The following is a 21,162-nucleotide window of genomic DNA, read 5'->3' as shown; positions in this document are numbered from 1 at the left end:
AATGGGTTTCTGGGCTGAGATGCCTGTGGTTAGTTGTGGTCCCTGGATAGGCCAGGGAGCAAGGCCGTGTAAAGGTCCTGGGAGCCTGGAAGGAGATTTGGTAACTCATAAGATAGAAGCAAAGAGATATCTGGGGCAGGGTTCCTCAGCTCCTTGGATTAGAACAGTCTTAAGTTAAACTACTTGCCCCATGAGACCCAGAATAAGGTACTTCACTGCTCCAAGCCTCAGTTTCCTCATTTGTAAAATGGGAATAATAGTAATAATGATAGGGTGTTGTGATGATCCAATGAGTCCATATGTATGAAGTACTTGGTACACTGCCTGCACAGCAGACTTCCTATCAATGTTCACTATTACTGTTACTATCATTTGAAATGAGCTCTGAGGCACCTCCTGGCTTGAGTGACAGGATGCCTAATGGTAAAGACCATGGACTTTCGAGAGAACAAATATGGTGTTAACATTAACATGTGTAGACTTTGCGGACACTTGTCCCCCTCAGCCTCAGTTTCCTAACTATAAAATGGAGATAGTAATCCCTTTCTCTACTGTAGGCCGCTGTAAGGATGAAATAAATTAATGCGTGTAAAATGTTTATACTTTATACACATAGCTCCTGATATCTAGTGATCCTTTCTCACATACCAGTTATTTTCCTGTTTTTGCCCAGAGAGGAAAGGGTCTGGCTGAGACCTTTAACCTCTGCCCTCCACCCATAGCAAAGTGGTGGTGGGGGGAACATCCTTCCCGCTGTCTCTGGGCGGGTCTCTGACTCAGCTCAGGGCACCCCTCTCCCCTTGCCCAGCTCCCCAAACCGGTCGGGGCCCTTCTAAAGGGCTCATTAGAGGGGAGAGGCCCCTATCTCCATTCCTCTCTTCCTTTCAGGATTCCCAGGGTCTGGACATTATACATAGGTGACCAAGGCGCCTGGCCCTCCAGGGGGGAGGAATGGGGGTGCTGGAGGCAGAGTTGGGGGGTCGTCATGCTGGGCTTTCCGAGGGTGGGGCCGGGATGGCCGGATGCCGCGGCTGCGGGCGGGGCAAGCTGGTCGCTCCCTCCTCCCTCGAGAGCTGTTGGACCTGTTGTCCCCATCCACTTCCGGGCTGCTGGGAAGGGGGACAGAGCAGCCTCTCTCTCCTCCCTCTTCTCCAGCCACCTGTCTAGTGGGCAGAAACTGCAGCGCCGGAGCGCAGAAGGGAGCGCGCCGAAGCCTGAGCCGGTGAGGGGGCCAGGGCTTGGGTGGTGGAGGGGGCTGGAGTTCTGGAATCTAGCTCCAGGAGGAGCCGAGGATTCAAGGCCCCTGGTTCGTCCAGAGGGAGACCAGGAGCCCCGACTCCTGGATCCCTCGGTGAGGCGGCAGGGGGCCCGCTCCCTTGCACAGTGGGGTCGGAGCTGAGATTACTGGGCTCCAGAGAGGACGCGGCGGAACCCGACTCCTGAGTCCGCGAAGGAGAAGGTGTTGGGGTCCCTCTAAAGTGGTCCAAGGGATTGTGCGGGGCTGCTGGGAGAGTACAAGGCTCGACACCTGGATAGCAGGGAGAGGCCGGTAGGGGGCGGACTAGGACCCCGGACTCAAATTCTGGTCAAGCCTCCGAGGGAGTGACGCCCTAGGAGCCATCAAACCCCGCCGGTAGAAACTCCAGGCCGAGCCTCAGGAATGCTCAGTCGCCTCCTTTGAACTCTTAGGCCCCGCCTCTGGAGCGCTCTCCAGAGCTTTCGGGCGGGGCCTTGAGCCCTCCTGGGCCCCGCCCCCACGCTACCGGACCACGCCTCCCGAACTCCAGGCTCCGCCCACCCGACAGGAGTCCGCAGAGGCCATGGAGACACGGAGCAGCCCGGACGAGGGGACCCCGCCGCCCGCGGTCCCCGAGTGCGACGCGGAGGTCCGGTCTCAAGGGGCCGCCCAGCCCCGGGAGCTCCCCGAGGACTCCCGCGAGCAGGAGGTGCCCGAGGCCCCAGCAGAGCTTCCGAGCGGCCAAGGGGCTGAGCAGCAGACGGAGGAAGAGGAAGAAGCGGGAGAAGGCAGCAGCACGGAGAGCAGCCGCGATGCGGTGAGGGACCCGGAGGGCGAGAGCCACGGGGGGACCCAGAGAGACAGACCCAAACGGGTGACAGAGAGACAGGTATAGAAAGACCAGATAGACAGAGACAGGGAGACTGAGAGACAGACCCAAAAGAGTTAGAGACACTGAAAGACCAGAGACAGAGACTCAGAGAGATGGGGATAGAGACACAGACTCAGAAACAAAGATGCTCAGAGAAACAGAAAGAGAGACAGAGAAACCTTGAGAGACGGAGATACTCCAAGGGAGAAAGAGAAATAGCGATTCAGAGACGGAAGACAGATACTGGGTCAGGAAGATGAAGCCCAGATAAAAGGGGGAAAGACTCAAGGAGACCCGGGGGGAGAGAAAGAGATGCAGGACCTTCGAAGACGTGACGCCAAGAGTATGGGAACTGGATAAAGAAAAAGAAACACCATCCTTGTGTCGGCTCTGTGCCCCTGGGCACTGCGAGCCCCTGGGCCACCTCCCGGGGCCGAGCGATCCCTGGACCTGCACCTTCCCCTCCTTGAATTAAAAGAACTTGGTGGTAGAGTTAAACGCCGACTCAGACCGCCTGAGGGGATGTTTGGGATGGAGAACAGACCTATTTAGTGACTGCAGGGGGCGAGTCCTCCCCAACTGACCACGCCCTCTTCAACCGCAGGTGGAGGCTTCGCCTTCCGTTCAGATCCCGGCCACGCCACCCGCAGCCTCTCAGGCTGGGGAAGGGGTGCGAGGGGCGGCGCGGCGGCTTAGAGCCCAGCAGTTGGAGGCACTGACTCGCGTGGCTTTGTTGGAGCAGCGAGTGAGGGAGCTACAGCGTCAGAGGAAGGAACTGAGGATCCAGGTGAGGCTGCAGACCTCTTGGGAATTCTGCCCCCAACTATTGGGGAACCCCGCAGGGCCAGACTCCCGGTCCTTTCCAACTGCGGGAGCCCAGCTCCATCCTCTCTCCGAATCCAGGAGTTCAGATTCACAGGTCCCTCGTTCAGACCCAGGTGTCCGAGCCCCCAGCCCCCTCCTACTCAGACCCAGGCCTCTGGGTCCCAGGCCTTATATTCTCTCCGCAGATGGAGGTGGAGGTGACCCTGCTTCGGGGTGAACTGGCTGGGGAGCGAGTGGCCGTCTGGCGCAAGGAGGAGCAGCTCTGGGAACTGCTGGGGCAGCAGGTGGACTCAGAAAAGGGCGTCCAAGAGCAGCGGGAACAGGTCTGTTTGCCCTGCTGGGTCTTCCTCCTCAGTTTCCTTCCTTGTTGGATAGACATTCCTTGTGGTGCTTCTGGGCGCTGGGCCCTGAGGTTATCCCCATTCCCCAAACGGGGATCCTTGGGCTAGGGGCAGGGCGCGGGGAGTGGGCCTATGCCTCTTCCTGTTTCCCTCCTCCCTCCTTGTCCATGACTTTAGGGCCTGACTCACTGCTTCATCTTCCTTTGCCCCATCTCTCTCTGCTCTTTAAATGTCATATTGTGAAAAACATCAAACTAACAAAGATAGAGGAGTCAGACGGGCTGCCAGGTGGCGTGCTCCCCAGCTTCAGCAGGGATTAATCCTCCATTCCTGTTTCCTATCCCCCAATTGGCTTCCCTGTCCCTAGTTTTGAAAGCCAATCCCAGACATCATATTGCCTGTAAATGCTTTAGTTCTTATCTTATAGATAAGAACTCCTTTTAAAAAACATTATCCCCATATAATTGTCACACCTGAAGAATTAATAAGTTCTTAACACCGTCTCATTTCCAGTCAGTTTTCATGGGTCCGAGGTTGTCTCAAAAACAGCTAACAGTTGGCTGTTTGAATCTGGTCCCCCAAAGGCCAGTATATTGTAGTTGGTGAAATGCCTTGTGTGTATTGTTTCACGTCTAATGGTCCCTGCTTACTGTACTATTTGTTGGAGAAACCAAGTCTTCTGTTCCATGGTCAGTGTGTGACCGGTTGCATGCCTGGGGTGTCCTTTATCTCATTTCTCTTCCTGGAAGCGGGTGGTTGGTTAGATGTAGAGGCTGGGTCAAATTCAGATGTGCTGTAGTGCTTCCTGTGTGCTGGGTCAGGGGGACATTGTCTCTGGTCCTCCAGACCTCAGTGAGGTCAGTCTGATCCCTTTGTAATAGTTATTTACCTAAAGGCTTTAACATCCATTGGTGGTCATTGCTTGGACCAGCTGGCACTATAGGTTGGAAAATGGTAACTTTGTAATTCTATCAAACTCTCTCTTTGCCCTTATATATTGGAATTTCCTGGGGCTGGGTCCTGAGTCTTCGTTTACTTCAAAGAGCCTATATTTCTCCCAGCCCTGATTTCCCTCTCAAAATGTAGACCTACGTGTCCCACTTCCTAGGATACTGGTTCCTAGATGCCCCTTCCTCCCGCAGGACCTGGGATTCCAGACCCCAGCCCCTCCTCCCTCTAACCCAGGAGTCCAGGGCCCCAGCCCCTCCTCCCTCAGACTCAGGAGTCTGGCCCCTTCTCATTCACCTTATCCAAAGCTGACCTCAGCAACTCCCTTTTCCACACTGTCCCTGTCTCACTGTCCCTTTGGCCACCAGGTCAGAGTCCTGAGCCTCGCTCTGCGTGCCTCCTTATCTCTCACCCCAAGCCTGTCAGTCACCATGTCCTGTTCTTTGTGCTCCCTGAACCTCTCTTTCTAATCTGTTTCCTTTACATCTGCACTGCTCAGACCTCACCTCACCTCACTCATTGCTTGGAGGACTCATGAAGGAGCTGGTCTCAACCCCTCAAGCCTATCTCCCAGAGGGATGATTCCACACCTAGATCCTTTCAATCCTTCTATGACTCCCCATTGCCCCAGGATAAGGGCTCTTCAGCCTGGTGGGCCAAACCGAATGTGAGCTGCACCTTGCCTGCCTTTCCACTGTCATGTCCCACCTGTGCTCCCCATCTCTTCCCTCTACCCCACCTTCTCCCTTCTTGACCAGAGTTTGTCCCTACACTTCCTGTACTTTTCAACTTCCATTCATTTGCTCCATGCTGTTCCCCTCTATCCAGAATGCCCTTCCAGCCCCCTCTGTCTCCACTAGTCTAAATACTCCCTGTTTTTTTGGGGTTTTTTTTTCCGGCCACACCACACAGCATGTGGGATTTTAGTTCCCTGACCGGGGGTCGAACCCATGCCCCCTGCAATGAAGCATGGGGCCCTAACCACTGAACCACCAGGGAATTCCCAGATACTCCCTGTTTTTTTGAGACTCACCTGAAAATCCTCACATCCAGGAAGCCTAGGATTACCCCAGTAGAAATTGCTCCCCGTGTTCTGGGTTCCCACAGTCTCTGTGTTTCACTGCCCTGATTGTCCCAGACTGTAACTGGCTGTGTCCCCTGCTGGAGCACAGGGCCCAGGTCAGACCCCCTTCTGGGTCCCCAGTATCAATCACCCAGCCTGGATACATTTTGCACTCATTCCCTCATTCATTTTTTTTAACTTATTTAATTGAAATATAGTTGATTTACAATGTTGTGTTAATTTCTGCTGTACAGCAAAGTGATTCAGTTATATGTACATATATATACATTCTTCATCATATTCTTTTCCATTATGGTTTATCACAGTATATTGAATATAGTTCTTTGTGCTATATAGTAGGACCTTGTTGTTTATCGATTCTGTATATAATAGTTTGCATCTGCTAACTCCAACTCCCAATCTATCCCTCCCCCATCTCCAGCCCTGGCAACCACAAGTCTGTTCTCTATGTCTGTGAGTCTGTTTCTGTTTCGTAGATTAGTTCATTTGTGTCATATTTTAGATTCCACATATAAGTGATATCATATGGTATTTGTCTTTCTCTTTCTGACTTACTTCACTTAGTATGATGATCTCTAGTTCCATTTGTGTTGCTGCAAATGGTGTTATTTCATTTTTTTAATGGCTGAGTAATATTCCATTGTGTATATATACACCACATCTTCTTTATCCATTCATCTGTCCCCTCATTCATTTCTTAAACAGCTGTTTACTTGACACCTGCCCTGGGTGGGCCTGTGTAAGTGTGAACCAGTCAGACAGGGTCCCTGCCCTCATAGAGCCAACACCCCAGACAGGGAGGGATTTGAGATCTGGCTGGCCTGGCCCCCGCTGGCCTCTGTTTCCCTCCCTGGGCTCAGGCGGAGGCTAAGAGCCTGATTGTTCATTCAGGAACAGAGGCACCTGAGCCAGGAGCGGGATCGTGTGGAGGGTCTTCGCCAGAGACTCCGGGAGGCCCAGGGGCAGCTCGACTTGCAGCCGGAAGACCAGCGTGAGCGGCTTCTGCAGGGAGTGCAGGAGGTGAGGGTCCACAGGACCCACTCAGGGACCCGGTGTCCAGGCCACTCAGGACCCAGACATCCAGGCCCTCAGTCCTCTGCTTCCCCACCCACCTAGTAGCTCGGGCTCCAGCTCCCTAACCCCCAGGACTCTGGAATCTTGATCCTCAGCCCCATCCTCCCTCATTGCCCAGGATTCCCGGCCCCAGCCCACTACCCTCCTGGTTCCTAGGGGTCCAGGCCTCCAGCCTTTTTGTGTTTCCCCCACAGATGAAGGAACAGCTGGATGTGGCCCAGCGTGCCTATGAGGACCTGGAATTCCAGCAGCTGGAGCGGGAGAGCCAGTGGGAGGAGGATTGGGACAGTCCCAGGGCCCGGGCACTAGACCCCAAGGTCCAGGAACTCCAGGCCAGCGTAGTGCAGCACAGGGTGAGTCGGGCTGGGCTAGCCCTGCCTCCCTCGCCGTTGCCCTCTGTCTCCTCTGCTCCCTTCTTTGTCCTCGTGTCTTCCCTGTGTCACGTACTTCAAAATAGTAATGACAGTTGCTGACATTTATTGAGCATCTACCATGTGCTGGTCCTAAACGTTTGACGAATATTGAGTCATTGAATCCTTACAACAATCCTGGGAGACACGTCTTAATATTTTTTCCCATTTTATAAGTGAAGAAACTCAAGGTCGAGGTGCTCAAGTAATCTTTTCCAAGGTCACTTAGTTCATAAAGGACAGAGCTGGGATCTGAACCCACTAGATCTTCGCCACTAGGCTCCCTGCCTCTCAAGCCCTCATCCCAAATGACGCTCTCACTAGTCCTTTCTGGGGGCTTCACATTCAAGGGTCTGACAAGTCCCAATGGAAAAAGCAACATTTTGACTGTATTTAATACAAAGGTTAAAAAAAAAAAATACAAAGGTTCCCAGGGTTTTGGCTTAGAAAGTTCTGATGTGGGTCTCCTTTCCCACCTCTATTTCTGGGCCTTCTTCCTGTCACTGTCTCTTTTCCCATTTCTGTCTCACGGCTTCTGTCTGTTTCTGTGCTGTTTCTGTCTTGTCTCTGCATCTCTGTCTTTTGGGGTCTGTCTTGGTTCTTTTCTGTATCTCTTCTGGTTTGTCTCTGTCTTTCCCTTTCTTTCTCTCTCTGTTCTTGGCAACGGTGACTTTCTCTGTGTCTCCGTCTCCCTCGGTCTCTGGATTTTGGATCCTCCATCCCTCCAACTCAACTTCAAGTCTCTCTGGACCCCCCCCAAAGGGGAGGAGGACACCACGGAGGTTAAGTCTAAGTCCCCCACCCCCTCCCAGGCACCCAAATGCCAGGGTCTCTGTTACGGGGTGGAACAAGCCCCAAGCTCTCAAGGAGGACCTGATTCTGGGGGAACCAGCCTGGGGACCCTGGGGCAGCTGAGTAACCAGGGCTCTGGGGGTGCCCTGCAGCGCCGGATCCAGGTCTTGGAGGAGCAGCTTAAGTCACTGGGGGAGCAGATGGCAGCTGAGAGCCGGGGGCTGAGCCAGAAGAAGGAGGAGGCCCTTCAGGCCCTGACCCAGGTGAGTTCACCCCAGGCACCTGTCCCACTTGCCTCACTTCCCCCTAGGGCATCCCATTGCCTCCCTGCACCCCAGGTGTCTCCTGGCATCAGGGAGAGCTGCTGGGATGGCCCTTTCCGACCCTGAGGCGTGGCAGCCCTTGATGTCTTGCTGTCCCCTAGGAACGGAGCAGACTTCTCAAGCTTAACTGCCTTCAGGGAACCGCTGGCGAGGACTTCTCTGAGCCCAGCCAGGCCCTCACCAAGGTATGGGGATTTCATGCGACTGTCAGCCCCTTCCTCCCTCAGACCTAGGAGTCCAGGCCCCCTGCCCCCTTCTCCCTTGGGATCCACGATTCTCAACCCCTAATCCCTTTTCCCCCTGGGACGCAGGAGGTCCAGCCTCCAGGTTCCTCAGGGAACCAGACATCTCTGCCCATAGTCCTCCCTCACCAAGACCACATTTCAGCTCTCTTGGGACCTTGAGCCTTTGTTTTTCCATCCAAGAAATGGGCTGGCTCTGGAGGCTTGGGCCAGAGCATCCTTCCAGTGGCCAGCCACCCCACCTGTTCTCCTGCAGCTCCTGTTCACCCAGAAGACAAATCGCCAGTTGCTGGTTCTCCAGGACCCCACTGCTCACGCTGCCGCCGCCACCTCTTCCTGCCTCTTCTCCGTTCACAGCTCTCTCCAGGTGCCCCCCCAATGCCTCGTCACCCCGGGTCTCACTGGTAACTGTGGCTTTCTCTGCAGTGGGCCTGGGGGAGAGGGAAGGCCGATCAAGTGGTGTTAATGTTTATCGGCCTCCAGCTTTATTATTCATTTTCTTTCTTCTGCCTAACACCCCACCCCTCCCCTGGAGAAATGGGACTGTGCCTACCCAGGTGTAAATTTTAAAAGCCACCCAACAGGGCATATTGATAAGAAGGCCTCCTCCCCCCACCCCACTGGCCCCTGGCTCCCTCCCCAAAAGCAGGGCAGCTACTTGTTTCTTGAATATCCTTTCCTCCAGATCTTCTTAAAGCCGGGGATCCCAGCTTATTAGTGGGTTAAAACATTTATTGAGTATGTTGCTACCAACTTTTTTTTTAATATTTATTTATCTATCTATCTATTTATTTATTTATTTTGGCTGCGCTGGGTCTTAGTTGTGGCCCGCGGGATCTTTGTTGCAGAATGTGGGATCTTTTTTAGTTGTGGCATGAGGACTGTTAGTTGCGGCATGCGTGATCTAGTTCCCCGACCAGGGATGAAACCCAGGGATGGAACCTGGGCCTCCAGCATTGGGAGTGTGGAGTATCACCCACTGGACCACCAAGGAAGTCCGGCTACCAACTTTTAAAGTGAAATAGAGTAGACAGTGGCAGAGTGCTATGTGTGAGGTAGGGGTGAATAGTCAATGAAAAGAGTTTTGTTTCAGTCATGTGGATAGGGGGCCAGCGCTTAGAAATTGGGAGCTCTTTTGCTATCATGTAAATGTTTTTTTCAGAAACATGTCTATTAGCTACTAGTTGGCTTTTATTTTCTAGCTTAAGACTCTGTCGTGGAGATTGTTTTCCACTGATACATTTAGAGCTGCCGCTTCCTTTTCAATGGCTCTGTAATAATGATATAAACAATAACAACCATAATGACAGTTAACATTTGTGGAGTCTTCATAGCATGCCAGGCACTGTTTTAAATGCCTCACGTGGATTCACTCATTGAGTCTTTGCAACAACCCTACAAGTTGGGTTCTTCTTTCCATTTTATAGATGAAGAAACTGAGGCAGAAAGGGGAAGTTTCTTAACCAGCTAGTATGCGGCAGAGCTGGGATTTGAACCCAGGCACTCTGTTTTCAGAGCCTATGCTCTGAACCACTCTGAGCTTCTGTGTGGCACACACTTCTACGTGGAGGCACTGAGCCAGCCCTCCCTCTGAGGACAGTGATTGGAGTTTTTTTGCAGTTTAAGCAATGCTGTTATGAAGATCCATGTATGTGTGTCTTTGTACCCACAATAATAATAACAAATTAATATCAATTATTATCTAATTAATGTTGTCTGTTATAATATTTAATTGTTTCTATTGTCTAATATAATATGCAACATTATCTTATTAATTAATATTAACAATATTCATATTAATATTAATTTTAAGAGCTTAACGTAGGCCAGGATCTGCTCAAAGCCATCTTATGCCTTCGAGCCACATGAAGTTGCTATTATTTGGAGGTGAGAAACAGTCAGATACTGACCGTTTGAAGTGCTTCAACCTAATATATGTTATATTATTATATACTAATATTATATTATATAATTATTGTTTCATGGATATACAATTCAATAATATACGTTACATATTCATGAAATTTTATGTATGCATAATTTTATTTTTTGCTCAGAAGAACCTGCAGAAGTAGGTCTTGTTATTTTCTGGGTAAAGGGTTAGCAGAGTTTTTGTAACTTTCTAGCTGGAAGCTTGATAAAGGTGGACGGTCAGCTGTGTTGCCAGGCAACGTGACTTAGGGTAAATATGACCCTTATAAGTAAATTGCATATCTATAAATACTTGGTGGGAAGCTGGGTCCATTCCTATAGAGGTGTTACCTGAGTCATTGGCTCCTGTGTACATGGAACTCCTAAGGCCAGGTGGACCCTATACCCACCGGCGTGGCTCCCATACCCACCTTGCACCTGGGTGTCACCTGGGGGCCAGACACTGACCCCTGGACGCTGGTGGCCGTGCTGGGCACTCTTTTGTGTGTTTTGCATGAGGTCACTTGTTGAATCCTTGCATCAGCCATGGCAGGGCAGCGGGGGAATTTTTACAGAGGGGGAATCTTTACAGAGGGGGAATCTCCCTGAGAAGAGCCGTGACTTACCAAAGTCACACACCCAGCTAAGCAGCAGAGCTTAGGTTTGAAGCCAGGCTGCCTGTTTCCACAGCCTGTGCCTTTCGGGAGATGAGGATTTCTCAGGGATCCTTCAGAACCTAAGTGGGTGACTGGTTAGCACCAGCTCAGAGGGAGCGACCGGGGACCTCGGGATACATGAGGAGCCCAGGGAGTGTTTATTTACTCAGCCAGATAAACCGTAAACAAGTGGATAAATGAATGCAGGGATTAACAAATGACTCCTCCTTGCCCCTTCCTCTCTCTCCCTCCAAGTCCTATTAAATCCTTCTCAAATTCTATACCTTCTTGCCAGGATCATGTGATGACTAAGAGTACCTTGGGTTCCAGTACCTGTTCTGCCACTTCCTAGCTGGCTGACCTTAGAGACAGCTCTGTGCCTCAATTTACTTAGCTGCAAAATGGGAATACTAACAGCATTCATTGGTTAATGCATTAAAACTCTTAGTGTGAGTGATGCCTGGCACATAACAGGTGCTCAGTAATGTGGGTACCTGTTACTGTGATTAGAGTTATATTGATTGGTATTATTGTAATTTTATCATTCTTATTCCACCCACTCCCACCCTCATCTCTGGTTTTAGTGACCCTATACCAGCCTCCTCACCGGTTTTCTCTATTTTAGTTTTTGTCTCCCAATAATTTATTCCCCAAACAACGGCCAGAGTGATCTTCATCCCTCCTACTTCAGCTCTTCCCACCAAAAGCCTTCCATGATTCCCCCAGTCTCCTCACCATGGCCCACAAGTCCCTGTGTGGTCTGACCCCTGCCCACCTCTCACCGTCCCCCTCCCTGTACTGACTGCTCAGCTGTAGGAGCACTGACCCACCAGCACTCCATACTTGTTCCTGCCTCAGGGCCTTTGCACTTGCTGATCCTGCCACCTGGAACACCCTTCCCCTCAGTCTCCCCTGGCCAACTTTTTTTTTTTTGGCCCCACCACAGGGCTTGTGAGATCTTAGTTCCCTGACTAGGGATCGAACCCAAGCCCTTGCCAATGAAAGCCCAGAGTCCTAACCGCTGGACTCTCAGGGAGTTTCCCCTGGCCAGCTCTTATCTTTTGGGCCTTAGGTCCAGCGTTCAGAAGGCTGTTCCTGGTCTTCCAGTTGGAAGGTGATCCTTTTTTATATCACCGTTTTATAACACACTCTTCACTCACAGCAATTTCTGATGATACACTTATTTCTACGATGGCTCATTCAGTTCCTACAATGTGAGCGCCATGGAGACAAGGCTTGGGTCTCTCTTACCCACCTTTTCCCTCAGTGCCAACAATCTAAGGTCTCTCAGCTGGGGAGTGCTGGGAATATCAGTTGAAGGCAGGAAAGAGTGAAGAACCACAGGAACTTGGGACTCGGTTTCCTCTTTGTGAAGCAGAGCGAAACTTTCCCGACTCCCAGGGCTTTTATAAGCTTAAATGGTCTTCCGAGGGCCAAGTACACTGTTAGGCACTTGATAAATGTTAGTCACTATTCTAAAAAACGTTTTAAAATAATACGAATCTAGAAAATCACATCCAGGGGGTCCCTGGCGGTCCAGTGGTTAGGACTCTGAGCTTCTACTGGAGGGGAACTGAGATCCCACATGCCGGGTGGTGCAGCCAGAAAAAAAAAAGAGGGACTTGCCTTCATTAATTATTTGGTTACCCAGGGATATGGTTTTTGTAAGACATGCAGGGAAAATGCTTAATGGTTTCACTTCATTCTCCTGTCTTCAGAATAGAGTTGGTTCTCCTGCATCCTCCAAGGTGACCAATGCAATTTTTATTTTAGTATTATTATTAACTTGTGGATTACATATATTTGAGCAGTGAGTATCCCTACTGGTGTTCAAATTATGCCACTTATTTATTTTTATTATCCACACAGAGTTTTTGCTCTTTTTTTCTTTAAGAAATTATTTCAGTTTTCTGTCTTGATTACTCTCAAATAATTTTGTTTTCATTTTTTGGTAGTTTTTTTTTATTTTGAAATGATTTAAGACTTACAGAAATTGCAGGAATAGTAGAAAGAATTCCTGCATACCTGTCACCCAGATTCTGTGATTAACATTTTACCACATTGGACATTTGCTTTCTTATTCTCTCTCTGTACACACCCACCCACATACACACACACAGTTTATTTTTCTTTTCTGAAGCATGATTCCTCTTTACCCCTAAATACTTCTACTTTTATTACCTAAGGTCAAGGCCATTCTCGTACATAACAACAGTACAGCGATCACATTCAGAAGCTACCCTTGAGACAATATTATTCAAGTCCACAGATGTGATTCATATTTTTGCCAATTGTCCCACAAATTTTTTTTTAAGCAAAAAACAAAAAAAGAAAAAAAAATTTTCTGATCTAGGAACACAGGTTGCATTTGGTTATCATGTTTATTATTATTTTTTGAACTAATATTCCTTTTGTTCCAAGTTCAAAGGTCATGGGAGGAGAGTCAGAGAAAAGACCTTTCCCACCATTGTTTTCATCCACACAGTTCACCTCCCAGGGGTGGCCAGGGTTACTAGTGTCTCCCGTCTTCCCAGAGATCCTCTGTATTTAAACAGTCATGTATATACTTTCCCCCTCTTTTTGTTTTTGCGGTACGCGGGCCTCTCACTGTTGTGGCCTCTCCCGTTGCGGAGCACAGGCTCCGGACGCGCAGGCTCAGCGGCCATGGCTCACGGGCGCAGCCGCTCCGAGGCTTGTGGGATCTTCCCGGACCGGGGCACGAACCCGCGTCCCCTGCATCAGCAGGCGGACTCTCAACCACTGTGCCACCAGGGAAGCCCTGTTATTCTGTCTGATATAAACAGCATCCTCCTCCTTTTTATATGCTTTGGAGTTTTCCTCCATGCAGATGATCCCTAGTTTATCCCTGCCTTCTTTTGACGGGCACTTAGGTGGTCTCCGGGCATCTTTGGGGATTAACCTTGAAATCAGGTCATTTTGCACATGTCTGAGTGTCTCCACATAGTCCTGGAAGTGGAATTGGGGCTCAAAGTTACCTATGCATTTGTCATTTTGATTTTCTTTTCTGTTTTTGTTTGTTTTTCTTTTCCTTTTCTTTTTTTTTTCATTGACTTTAAAAAGGAGCCAAACTGGCCTCCATAACGGTTGTTGCAATAAAACGGCCCCCAGCATTGTGGGAGCACACCTGGGTTTCGCACACTCCCATCAACACTGCGGGCTTTTAGGGTTTTCTTTAACAGTTTTATCGAGGTATATAGTTCACCCATGCTACAATTCACCCGTTTAAAGCGTACAACTCAGGGGTTTTTAGTCACCGAGTTGTGCAGCCATCACCACAATCAATTTGAGAACATAGTCATTATCCCTAAAGAAACCTCATACCCTTTAGCCATCACCCCTCAGTTCCCCTCTCCTCCCAGGCCCTGGAAACCGCTAACCCGCTTCCTGTCTCCCTGGATCTGCCCGTTCTGGACGTTACATTGTGTGGTCCTTTGTAACTGGCTGCTTTCACTCAGCATCACGTTTGCAGTGGCTTTTTGATCTGTGCCCGTGAGACGGTGGTTTTACTTGGCAGTTCTCCAGCTTCATGGTGGAGCCTGAGCATCTTTTCTTGTGTGCGTGGGCGTTGTGTGTTTTCAGGGCTCCATTGGCCTCCAGGGGACTGGAAGCCTGCCCCGGAAGAGGGGAGAGAGAGTGAGCCAGAGGGGATCCCCCCGGCCCCTGTCCTTCTATTGTACTGGTGAGTACGTACCCCTCCCCTGCGTAGGCTCTTCCCCCGTTAACCACCCTCCTGCAGCACAGGATGGAGGAACCTGGTTGCCTCTGTTGGGGTAGAGGTGGGGGGGCTTAGACACGGGAGCATCCCAGCCCCCTAGCCCTTCTCCCCGCAGGAGCCCTGGAGGCCTCGGCCCTCCCGTCCTCAGCCAGAGACTCCGGGAGACACCCCCTCTATCAGCTGCTGAACTGTGGCCCCAGAAATAGGTGAGACATCAGGGAGAAGGTGGGGAGATGGGGGGAAGAAGTCGGGCTGCTGTAACCTGCGTGTCTCTGTTCTCTGCTCCCAGTTGTGGGGCCCTCCACCCAGACATTGCCCGTATGGAACACCTCCTGCAGCAGGCTGTGGCAGAGAGGGAGCGGCTGCTTCAGGCCAGGGTGAGACGGCAGCCCCTCCCTCCTCCCTCAGCCCCAGGATCCAGACCCCCGACCCCTCCCCTCTCAGACCCAGGAGTCCAGGCCCCTGAGCCCTCCTCCCTCAGACCCAGGATCCAGACCCCTGTCCCCTCCTCCCTCAGACCCAGGAGTCCAGGCCCCTGACCCCTCCTCCCTCAGGACCCAGGAACCCAGTACGTTTTTCCCACTTATTACTGGTTAGCATTCTCGTTGATGTTTTCTTTCTGCACTCACAGGAAGGGACAAGAAGGAGCACGGAAGGTGCCTCAGACCCCCCTGTACCTGCTATCATGGTCAGTCCCGTCCCTAACCCTCCCCAACCACTACTCCCCTGGTCTGTCTTGCCACCCTGGCCTCTGCCCTGTCTTATCTCACCCTGTCAGTCTCCTCCAACGGCACAGGAAAGTATCCTGGGCTTGGCAAGTGGAAGGGGAACTCAAAAGGCCTAGTTCCTGTTCCCATCAGGGTCATCTGTATTCGTGGCGTGTCCTCGGGTGACATGCTCCATTCTCTGTGCCTGGGTTCCCTCTTCTGTAAGTGGGTGCCGGTGTCAGAGAGTCAGCAGTTGCTGCAGAATGAGGGTAACCACGTGCTGGGGCTTTCAAATATTATTTGAATTTTTGTTTTTTTTATTTGATTCTTTTAAAAGACTTCTGATTATAGAAATATTCAAGCATATTCAAAGGTAATAAACCTCCATGTACCCCCCCACCATGCAGCTCTAGTGATCATCAATGTTGAATCTTGTTTTACTTACCAACTTTGTTGTACTGAATCCTCACCTAATTCCCACTCTGCAGTGGAATATTTTAAAGCAAATTCCAGACATTTCATTCATATCTCACTATGTATCTCCAATAGATAAGGTTTTTTTTAACATAACAAAAATTCCACTGTCATAGTTTATGAGATTTATTCTGCAACTTTCTGAGACATGATCCGTATTCACATTTCCCTAATTGTCTCCAAAATGTCTTTTTATAGTTGGTTATTTGAATCTGGACCCAAACAAAGTATGCACGCTGCATTTAGTTAAAATGTCTTTTAAAACCCTGAGATAGAGTCCTCCCTCCCTGCTTTAAAAAATGCCATTAATTTGTGGGAAAAGTCACTTATCCTGTAGAATTTCTCACACTCTGGATTTAGCTGACAGCTCCTTATTAAAATTGTATTTCTACCTACACTAAGAACATGAATACTTTTTGTTATAACAGACACTTCAGAATTGGGGAAAGTGAAGTTCCCCTCATCTTACCTCCGGAAGTGCAGGTGTTTTCTATCGCGGAGAAGCATTCAAATCTTTTTTTTTAATACTTTGCTACATACACCGATCAAACCATATTTGGTGAATTTATTTTCCTTGTAACCGAGCACATCATTCCCAACCTGCTTTTGGTTCTCTCAACCATGTGGCATATCCTTATTCATTTCAACCCAGTATTTACAGAGGGCCTACTGCGTGGTAGGCCCTGGGTTATATAGCAGTGGCCAGAGTGAAGCTGGAGAAGCTGGCGTTTAGCAGGGGAGAGAGACAAAAAGCAGCATCAGTAAGTAAAATAAGTAGCACGTCAGGTGCTGATAAGAGTTCAGGAATAAAATAAATTGGGAAGGGCAGTGGGGCCTTCCGGTTTCAGGCATAAGCTCTACCTCATTAAAAATGAAGCACTCCTGCTGTGTAGCATCATCATTTATTAAACGGTTCCCTGTTGACTGCACTGTCCCCCCTACCCCCCCCCTTACGGCTCAAGCTGCCTTCTCGTGCCCGTGAGCAAGTGAGTCTCCGGGATTCGCACCTGGAAGTGGAGTCACCAGGTCAGGGAGCCTGACAGCAGCGAGCTCATCCGTGAAACAGCCCCATGTGGAGGGTGCTGTGATCACCGCCGAGTTTCAGTGTAGTTTCAGTGTAGGGAAACCGAGGCTCCGAGAGGGGCAGGCGTTCCATGGAGGTGACACGCGTGGGCAGCGGGGGAGCTGACAGTCCCAAGCCCATCCCTGCTGTCCCGGATTGGGGCCCGGCTCCCCCACATCCTACCTGGGTGACCTTGATGAGTCAGTTCCTCTCTAGAAGCCTCAGTTTCCTCGTCTGTCAAATGGGGGCAATAATGGGTTGTTTTGGAGAGGCAACAAGGTGATCACTTGGCATAGTGCCAGCCACAGCGTGGGACCTTCCATACGTGGTGATCAGGAGTGTTACCGTGTGGATTTGGTGAGATGACCCAGTGGGTGCCTCACTGCTGTGGCCTCTCCCGTTGCGGAGCACAGGCTCCGGACGCGCAGGCTCAGCGGCCACGGCTCACGGGCCCAGCCGCTCCGCGGCACGTGGGATCCTCCTGGACCGGGGCACAAACCCGCGTCCCCCGCATCGGCAGGCGGACTCTCAACCACTGCGCCACCAGGGTAGCCCTGGTGGGTTCCCCTTTAACCACCCCTTCCCCTCCTGTGCATTCCCCGGCTCCTCCCCATTTCCCCTCCTCCTCATTCTCCCCTGTCTCCATCCAATGAGTCTCACCTCTGTTTCTCATCCATTCTTGCTTTGGCCTTGCTTCAGTGTTTTCAGCCCTTGATACTCAGAATGTGGTCCACGGACCAGCAGCATCGGCGTCCCTGTTCCCTGGGAGCTTGTTAGACGTGCAGAACCTCACCCTCACCCCAGACCCCCACCCCGGAATGAATCCCAGGCTGAATCCCAGGCTGCATTTTAACAAAATCCCTAGGGGGTCCCCTTGCATGCTGAAGTCTGAGGCCTCAGTTTGACCACGGAGATCATACCATTCTTTGCAGGGATCATTTGGGAAGAATAGGTATGATCAGGCTGGGCCTTGTAACAGTAGACACTTTGATCACCTTCATTCTTCTCCCCTTTATGGCCTCCTGAGATGACAGTCTGCCTGGGGAGTCCTGGCTCGTCAGCTCTGGCTGTGTGACTTGGGCCTAGTGACTTAACCTCTCGGAGTCTTGGTTTCCACATCTGTAAAATGGGGACAATGATGTACTTACCCCTTGAAGAGAGTTTGAGGGGACACAGATTATACCTATAAAGTGTTTTGTTAGCACAGGTAATAATCAGCAATTTCATCACAACAAGAATAATAACAATAGTAATAATAATGGAAACAGTGCTCTCATTTATTGATCACTCACTGTCTGGTCCCTGTTTTACAGAGACAGTAGATGAGGGTCCCACCAGGGTCCATCACTTCTCTAACACATCTCCGGTGTTTCAGGGTAAGCGCTAGGGTCAGGAAGACCTGAGTTTGCCACCCAGCTCTGCCACTTAGAAGCTCTGTGTGCCCTCGGGTGGATTATTTTCTCTCTCTGTACTTCAGTGTGCTCATCTGAAAAATGGGGCTCATAGTAGCCCTGACCCGAGGGTGGCCGTGGGGAGTCAGGGAATGGATGCTGGTGAAGCCCTGGGCAGAGTGTCAGTTCATCGCTTTAGCTGTTGGAAATATCATCTTGATCGTCATTGTTAATGAAAGGCTGTGCCGGGCCTTATACTCGAGCTACTCTGACCAGCACCCCTCGGGGGCGTCCAGGCTGCAGGACCTGCCCCCCCACCCCATGAAGTGACTGCCCCCTTCTCTTGCTTTCCCAGGCCCCGTCCACAGCCCCATCCCGCCCTCCTGGCCCTCGGGTCTTGGATCTCCGGCAACACCTGGAACGCTGGGGCCACAACCCGGAAAGCTGCCCGCACATACGGGTGTCTGGGGGCTACTGCCGCGGACCCCTGGTGAAGATGGGAGGTCGTATCAAGACCTGGAGGAAGCGGTGGTTCTGCTTTGACCGCCAGGCCCGCCGCCTGGCCTACTACACGGGTAAGCCCACCCCGGCTGCCTTGGGACCCGGGCCCCCAGGACCCTGGAAGAAACCACAACAGACTTTCACCCCAGAAACCTAGGCATCCCACCCTCAGCCCCCTTCTCTCTCAGGCCCACGAGTCTGGATCCCCAGCCCCTTTCCCCTTTAGTGATCCAGCCCTCCTCAGTAATGTGGGTAACAGTTTTGTACCACTCTGGCTCCCCAGACCCCATTTTCCTAAGGTACCCTAGAGGAGCATTGCCAGTGCCCAGCCCACAAATCTAGGGTTCCAGGCCCCTCCTCCTTCCTCTCTAGGAAAATCAATGCTGCTGAATCCCTCCTTGAGTCCCTGCCCTTCTCAGGGGCCAAGGCACTAGGGGACCTAGGATTCCAACTCCCCAGACCTCATTCTCCGGTCTTGTCCAGTCACCACACCAGTCTCCTTCCTAGTCTCCCGTCAACATGCACTCACCTCCCAACCACAGTACTTTAGGGACCTACAGACTCTGCCACCATGTTCCGCACCCCCACCCCAGTCTCGGGACTTGGGCCCAGTGACTCCCCTGCTCCCCCCACCATACACACCTCTCACTGGCTCTGTTTCTCCCTCACCTCCCACCATCAGACAAAGAACAGACCAAGCTCAAAGGCGTCATCTACTTCCAGGCCATCGAGGAAGTCTACTACGACCACTTACGCTGCGCCTTCAAGGTGAAGCCCCTGCTTGGTGCTGCTCTGCCCTCCTGGTTGGAGCCCCGGCTGTCAAGCCTGATCTTATCCCTGGGAAAGGCCACCCACAGCCCCTACTCCATCCAGTGGTACTCCATCCAGCACAGGAAACCAACAGATCATTTCACTGCAGGGACCAAAAATCAAGAGCTTAGTCTTTGGCTCTCAGCCCACTGATATTTTTCTTGGAGCAAAAGTTTTAGAGCAGAAATTTGGCAAACGCAGATGCCAAGTTGAGAATAAATGTCTGAATTGGGCAGGGTGAGGACTGAGGCAGCCTGGGAGCATCTAAAGGAGACGATCATTCGTTAGCATCTGCCCATCATTGCCAAATGGTGATGGGCCCCATGGTGTCATATCATATTTATTTTTCCCCGGAGGACGCAGGAATTGGAACTTTTATAAAAATAAAAGTGCATAAAAATAAGTAAAAAATAAAAGTGCAGTGCCAGAAACTGATACAATGTTTAGAAAGCTCTGGAGAGCAACTGTGGCTTTTTAGAGCTTAGTCTGGAATCCGAGCTGTGGGACATCAGGAAAGTGACTTCCATTCTCCAGCCTTAGTTTTCTCACCTGCAGAATCGGCACTCTTCAGCCCATTTCTTCAGAGTTGAGAAGGTTAGAAACAGATAATGGATGTAAAGGATTTACCTAATTCAGGGTTGGCAACTAGGTACTCAATAAATAGGTTGTAGACACTAGGTTTTTCCCAGTTACAAACCAGGGGGACCTAGATTTTGTGGGGAGGGGAAATTTGAATGTCTGTATTTATTTCTAATATAGGAGAAGGTAGGCTGGGGGATTGGGACATGGGTCCGTACTCTTTTTTTTTCTTTTCTTTTCTTTTTTCGGTACGCGGGCCTCTCACTGTTGTGGCCTCTCCCATTGCGGAGCACAGGCTCCGGACGCGCAGGCTCAGCGGCCATGGCTCATGGGCGCAGCCGCTCCGCGGCATGTGGGATCTTCCCGGACCGGGGCACGAACTCGTGTGCCCTGCATCGGCAGGCGGACTCTCAACCACTGCGCCACCAGGGAAGCCCCCATCCTCTTTTTGAATTCCTCTTGCTCCCATAATTCTAAGCGCCTTCCTGTGTTAATTCATTTAATCCTCATAACCCAACGAAGTAGGTAGCATCATTTAGGAAGACAGATGGGGAAACGTTCAGGGAGTGTAAATAACGTGCCCAACCCCACAAAGCCTACAAATATTAAGGCTGGGATTCCAACTAGGGTGGACTCATAACCATCTCCACTCCGCTTCTTATTCCAGAGCCCGAACCCTCGCCTAACGTTCTGTGTCAAAACCTACGAACGCCTTTTCTACATGGCGGCGCCAAGCCCAGAAGCCATGCGCATCTGGATGGACGTCATCGTGACAGCGGCTGACGAGAACCACGACCCCTGAGTGAACATACCCTCTCAGGGGGACATCCCAGCGAGGCTCTGCCCCGCACGCGCTGCCTCGAAGCCACGCCCACTGCTGGAAATCCTGGGCCAGCCCCTTTGGAACTCTCCCGGGAATTTTGTGGGCTCGGCGGTTCGGCAGGTCTGAGCTGCGCAGTTCTGGGCTGCAGGTGTCTTCCCGGACCGGAAGCCAGCCGCTGAGGCTCTGCCTTGGGTGGGAGGAAGATTGCGGGGGCGGGAAGGAACTATTTATTGGTGCTCCTGTGATACTGAATTAAACTTGGAGGAAAAACAGTGGTTACTGCTGAGGTTCCCAGCACAGGCGTACGGGACCCCTCGACCCCTAGGCAGGACATCTGAATTACGGGTACCTCGGAGACCATGCA

The 21,162-nt window shown here is 51.1% G+C and overlaps 1 protein-coding gene across 1 annotated transcript; it reads left to right on the top strand.

Annotated features, from left to right (window-relative positions):
• The first annotated feature begins 1,124 nt into the window (after window positions 1-1,124).
• PHLDB3 (pleckstrin homology like domain family B member 3) lies at window positions 1,125-21,036 on the top strand. Its single transcript, XM_082862078.1, has 16 exons — window positions 1,125-1,222; window positions 1,690-2,054; window positions 2,713-2,895; window positions 3,119-3,256; window positions 6,198-6,326; window positions 6,575-6,733; window positions 7,735-7,845; window positions 8,007-8,090; window positions 8,404-8,514; window positions 14,315-14,414; window positions 14,551-14,656; window positions 14,740-14,827; window positions 15,082-15,138; window positions 18,441-18,660; window positions 19,269-19,354; window positions 20,643-21,036. Exons 2-16 carry the CDS (start codon window positions 1,821-1,823, stop codon window positions 20,775-20,777), a joined length of 1,941 nt encoding a protein of 646 aa, XP_082718204.1. The 5' UTR covers window positions 1,125-1,222; window positions 1,690-1,820; the 3' UTR covers window positions 20,778-21,036.
• The last annotated feature ends 126 nt before the right edge of the window (window positions 21,037-21,162 follow it).

Source organism: Leucopleurus acutus (assembly GCF_964270905.1).
Source record: "Leucopleurus acutus genome assembly, chromosome: 20".
Classification (NCBI taxonomy): domain Eukaryota; kingdom Metazoa; phylum Chordata; class Mammalia; order Artiodactyla; family Delphinidae; genus Leucopleurus; species Leucopleurus acutus.
Note: the sequence above shows the minus strand (reverse complement) of the source record. Positions and strands in the feature narration are given on the sequence as shown.

Bases quoted from the DNA above. Each gene is read 5' to 3' on its own strand.
- PHLDB3 (XM_082862078.1), top strand. From the start codon at position 1,821: ATGGAGACACGGAGCAGCCCGGACGAGGGGACCCCGCCGCCCGCGGTC. The intron at 2,896-3,118 runs GTGAGGCTGCAG...TTCTCTCCGCAG, and splicing joins GGAAGGAACTGAGGATCCAG to ATGGAGGTGGAGGTGACCCT. The intron at 15,139-18,440 runs GTCAGTCCCGTC...TTGCTTTCCCAG, and splicing joins CCCCTGTACCTGCTATCATG to GCCCCGTCCACAGCCCCATC.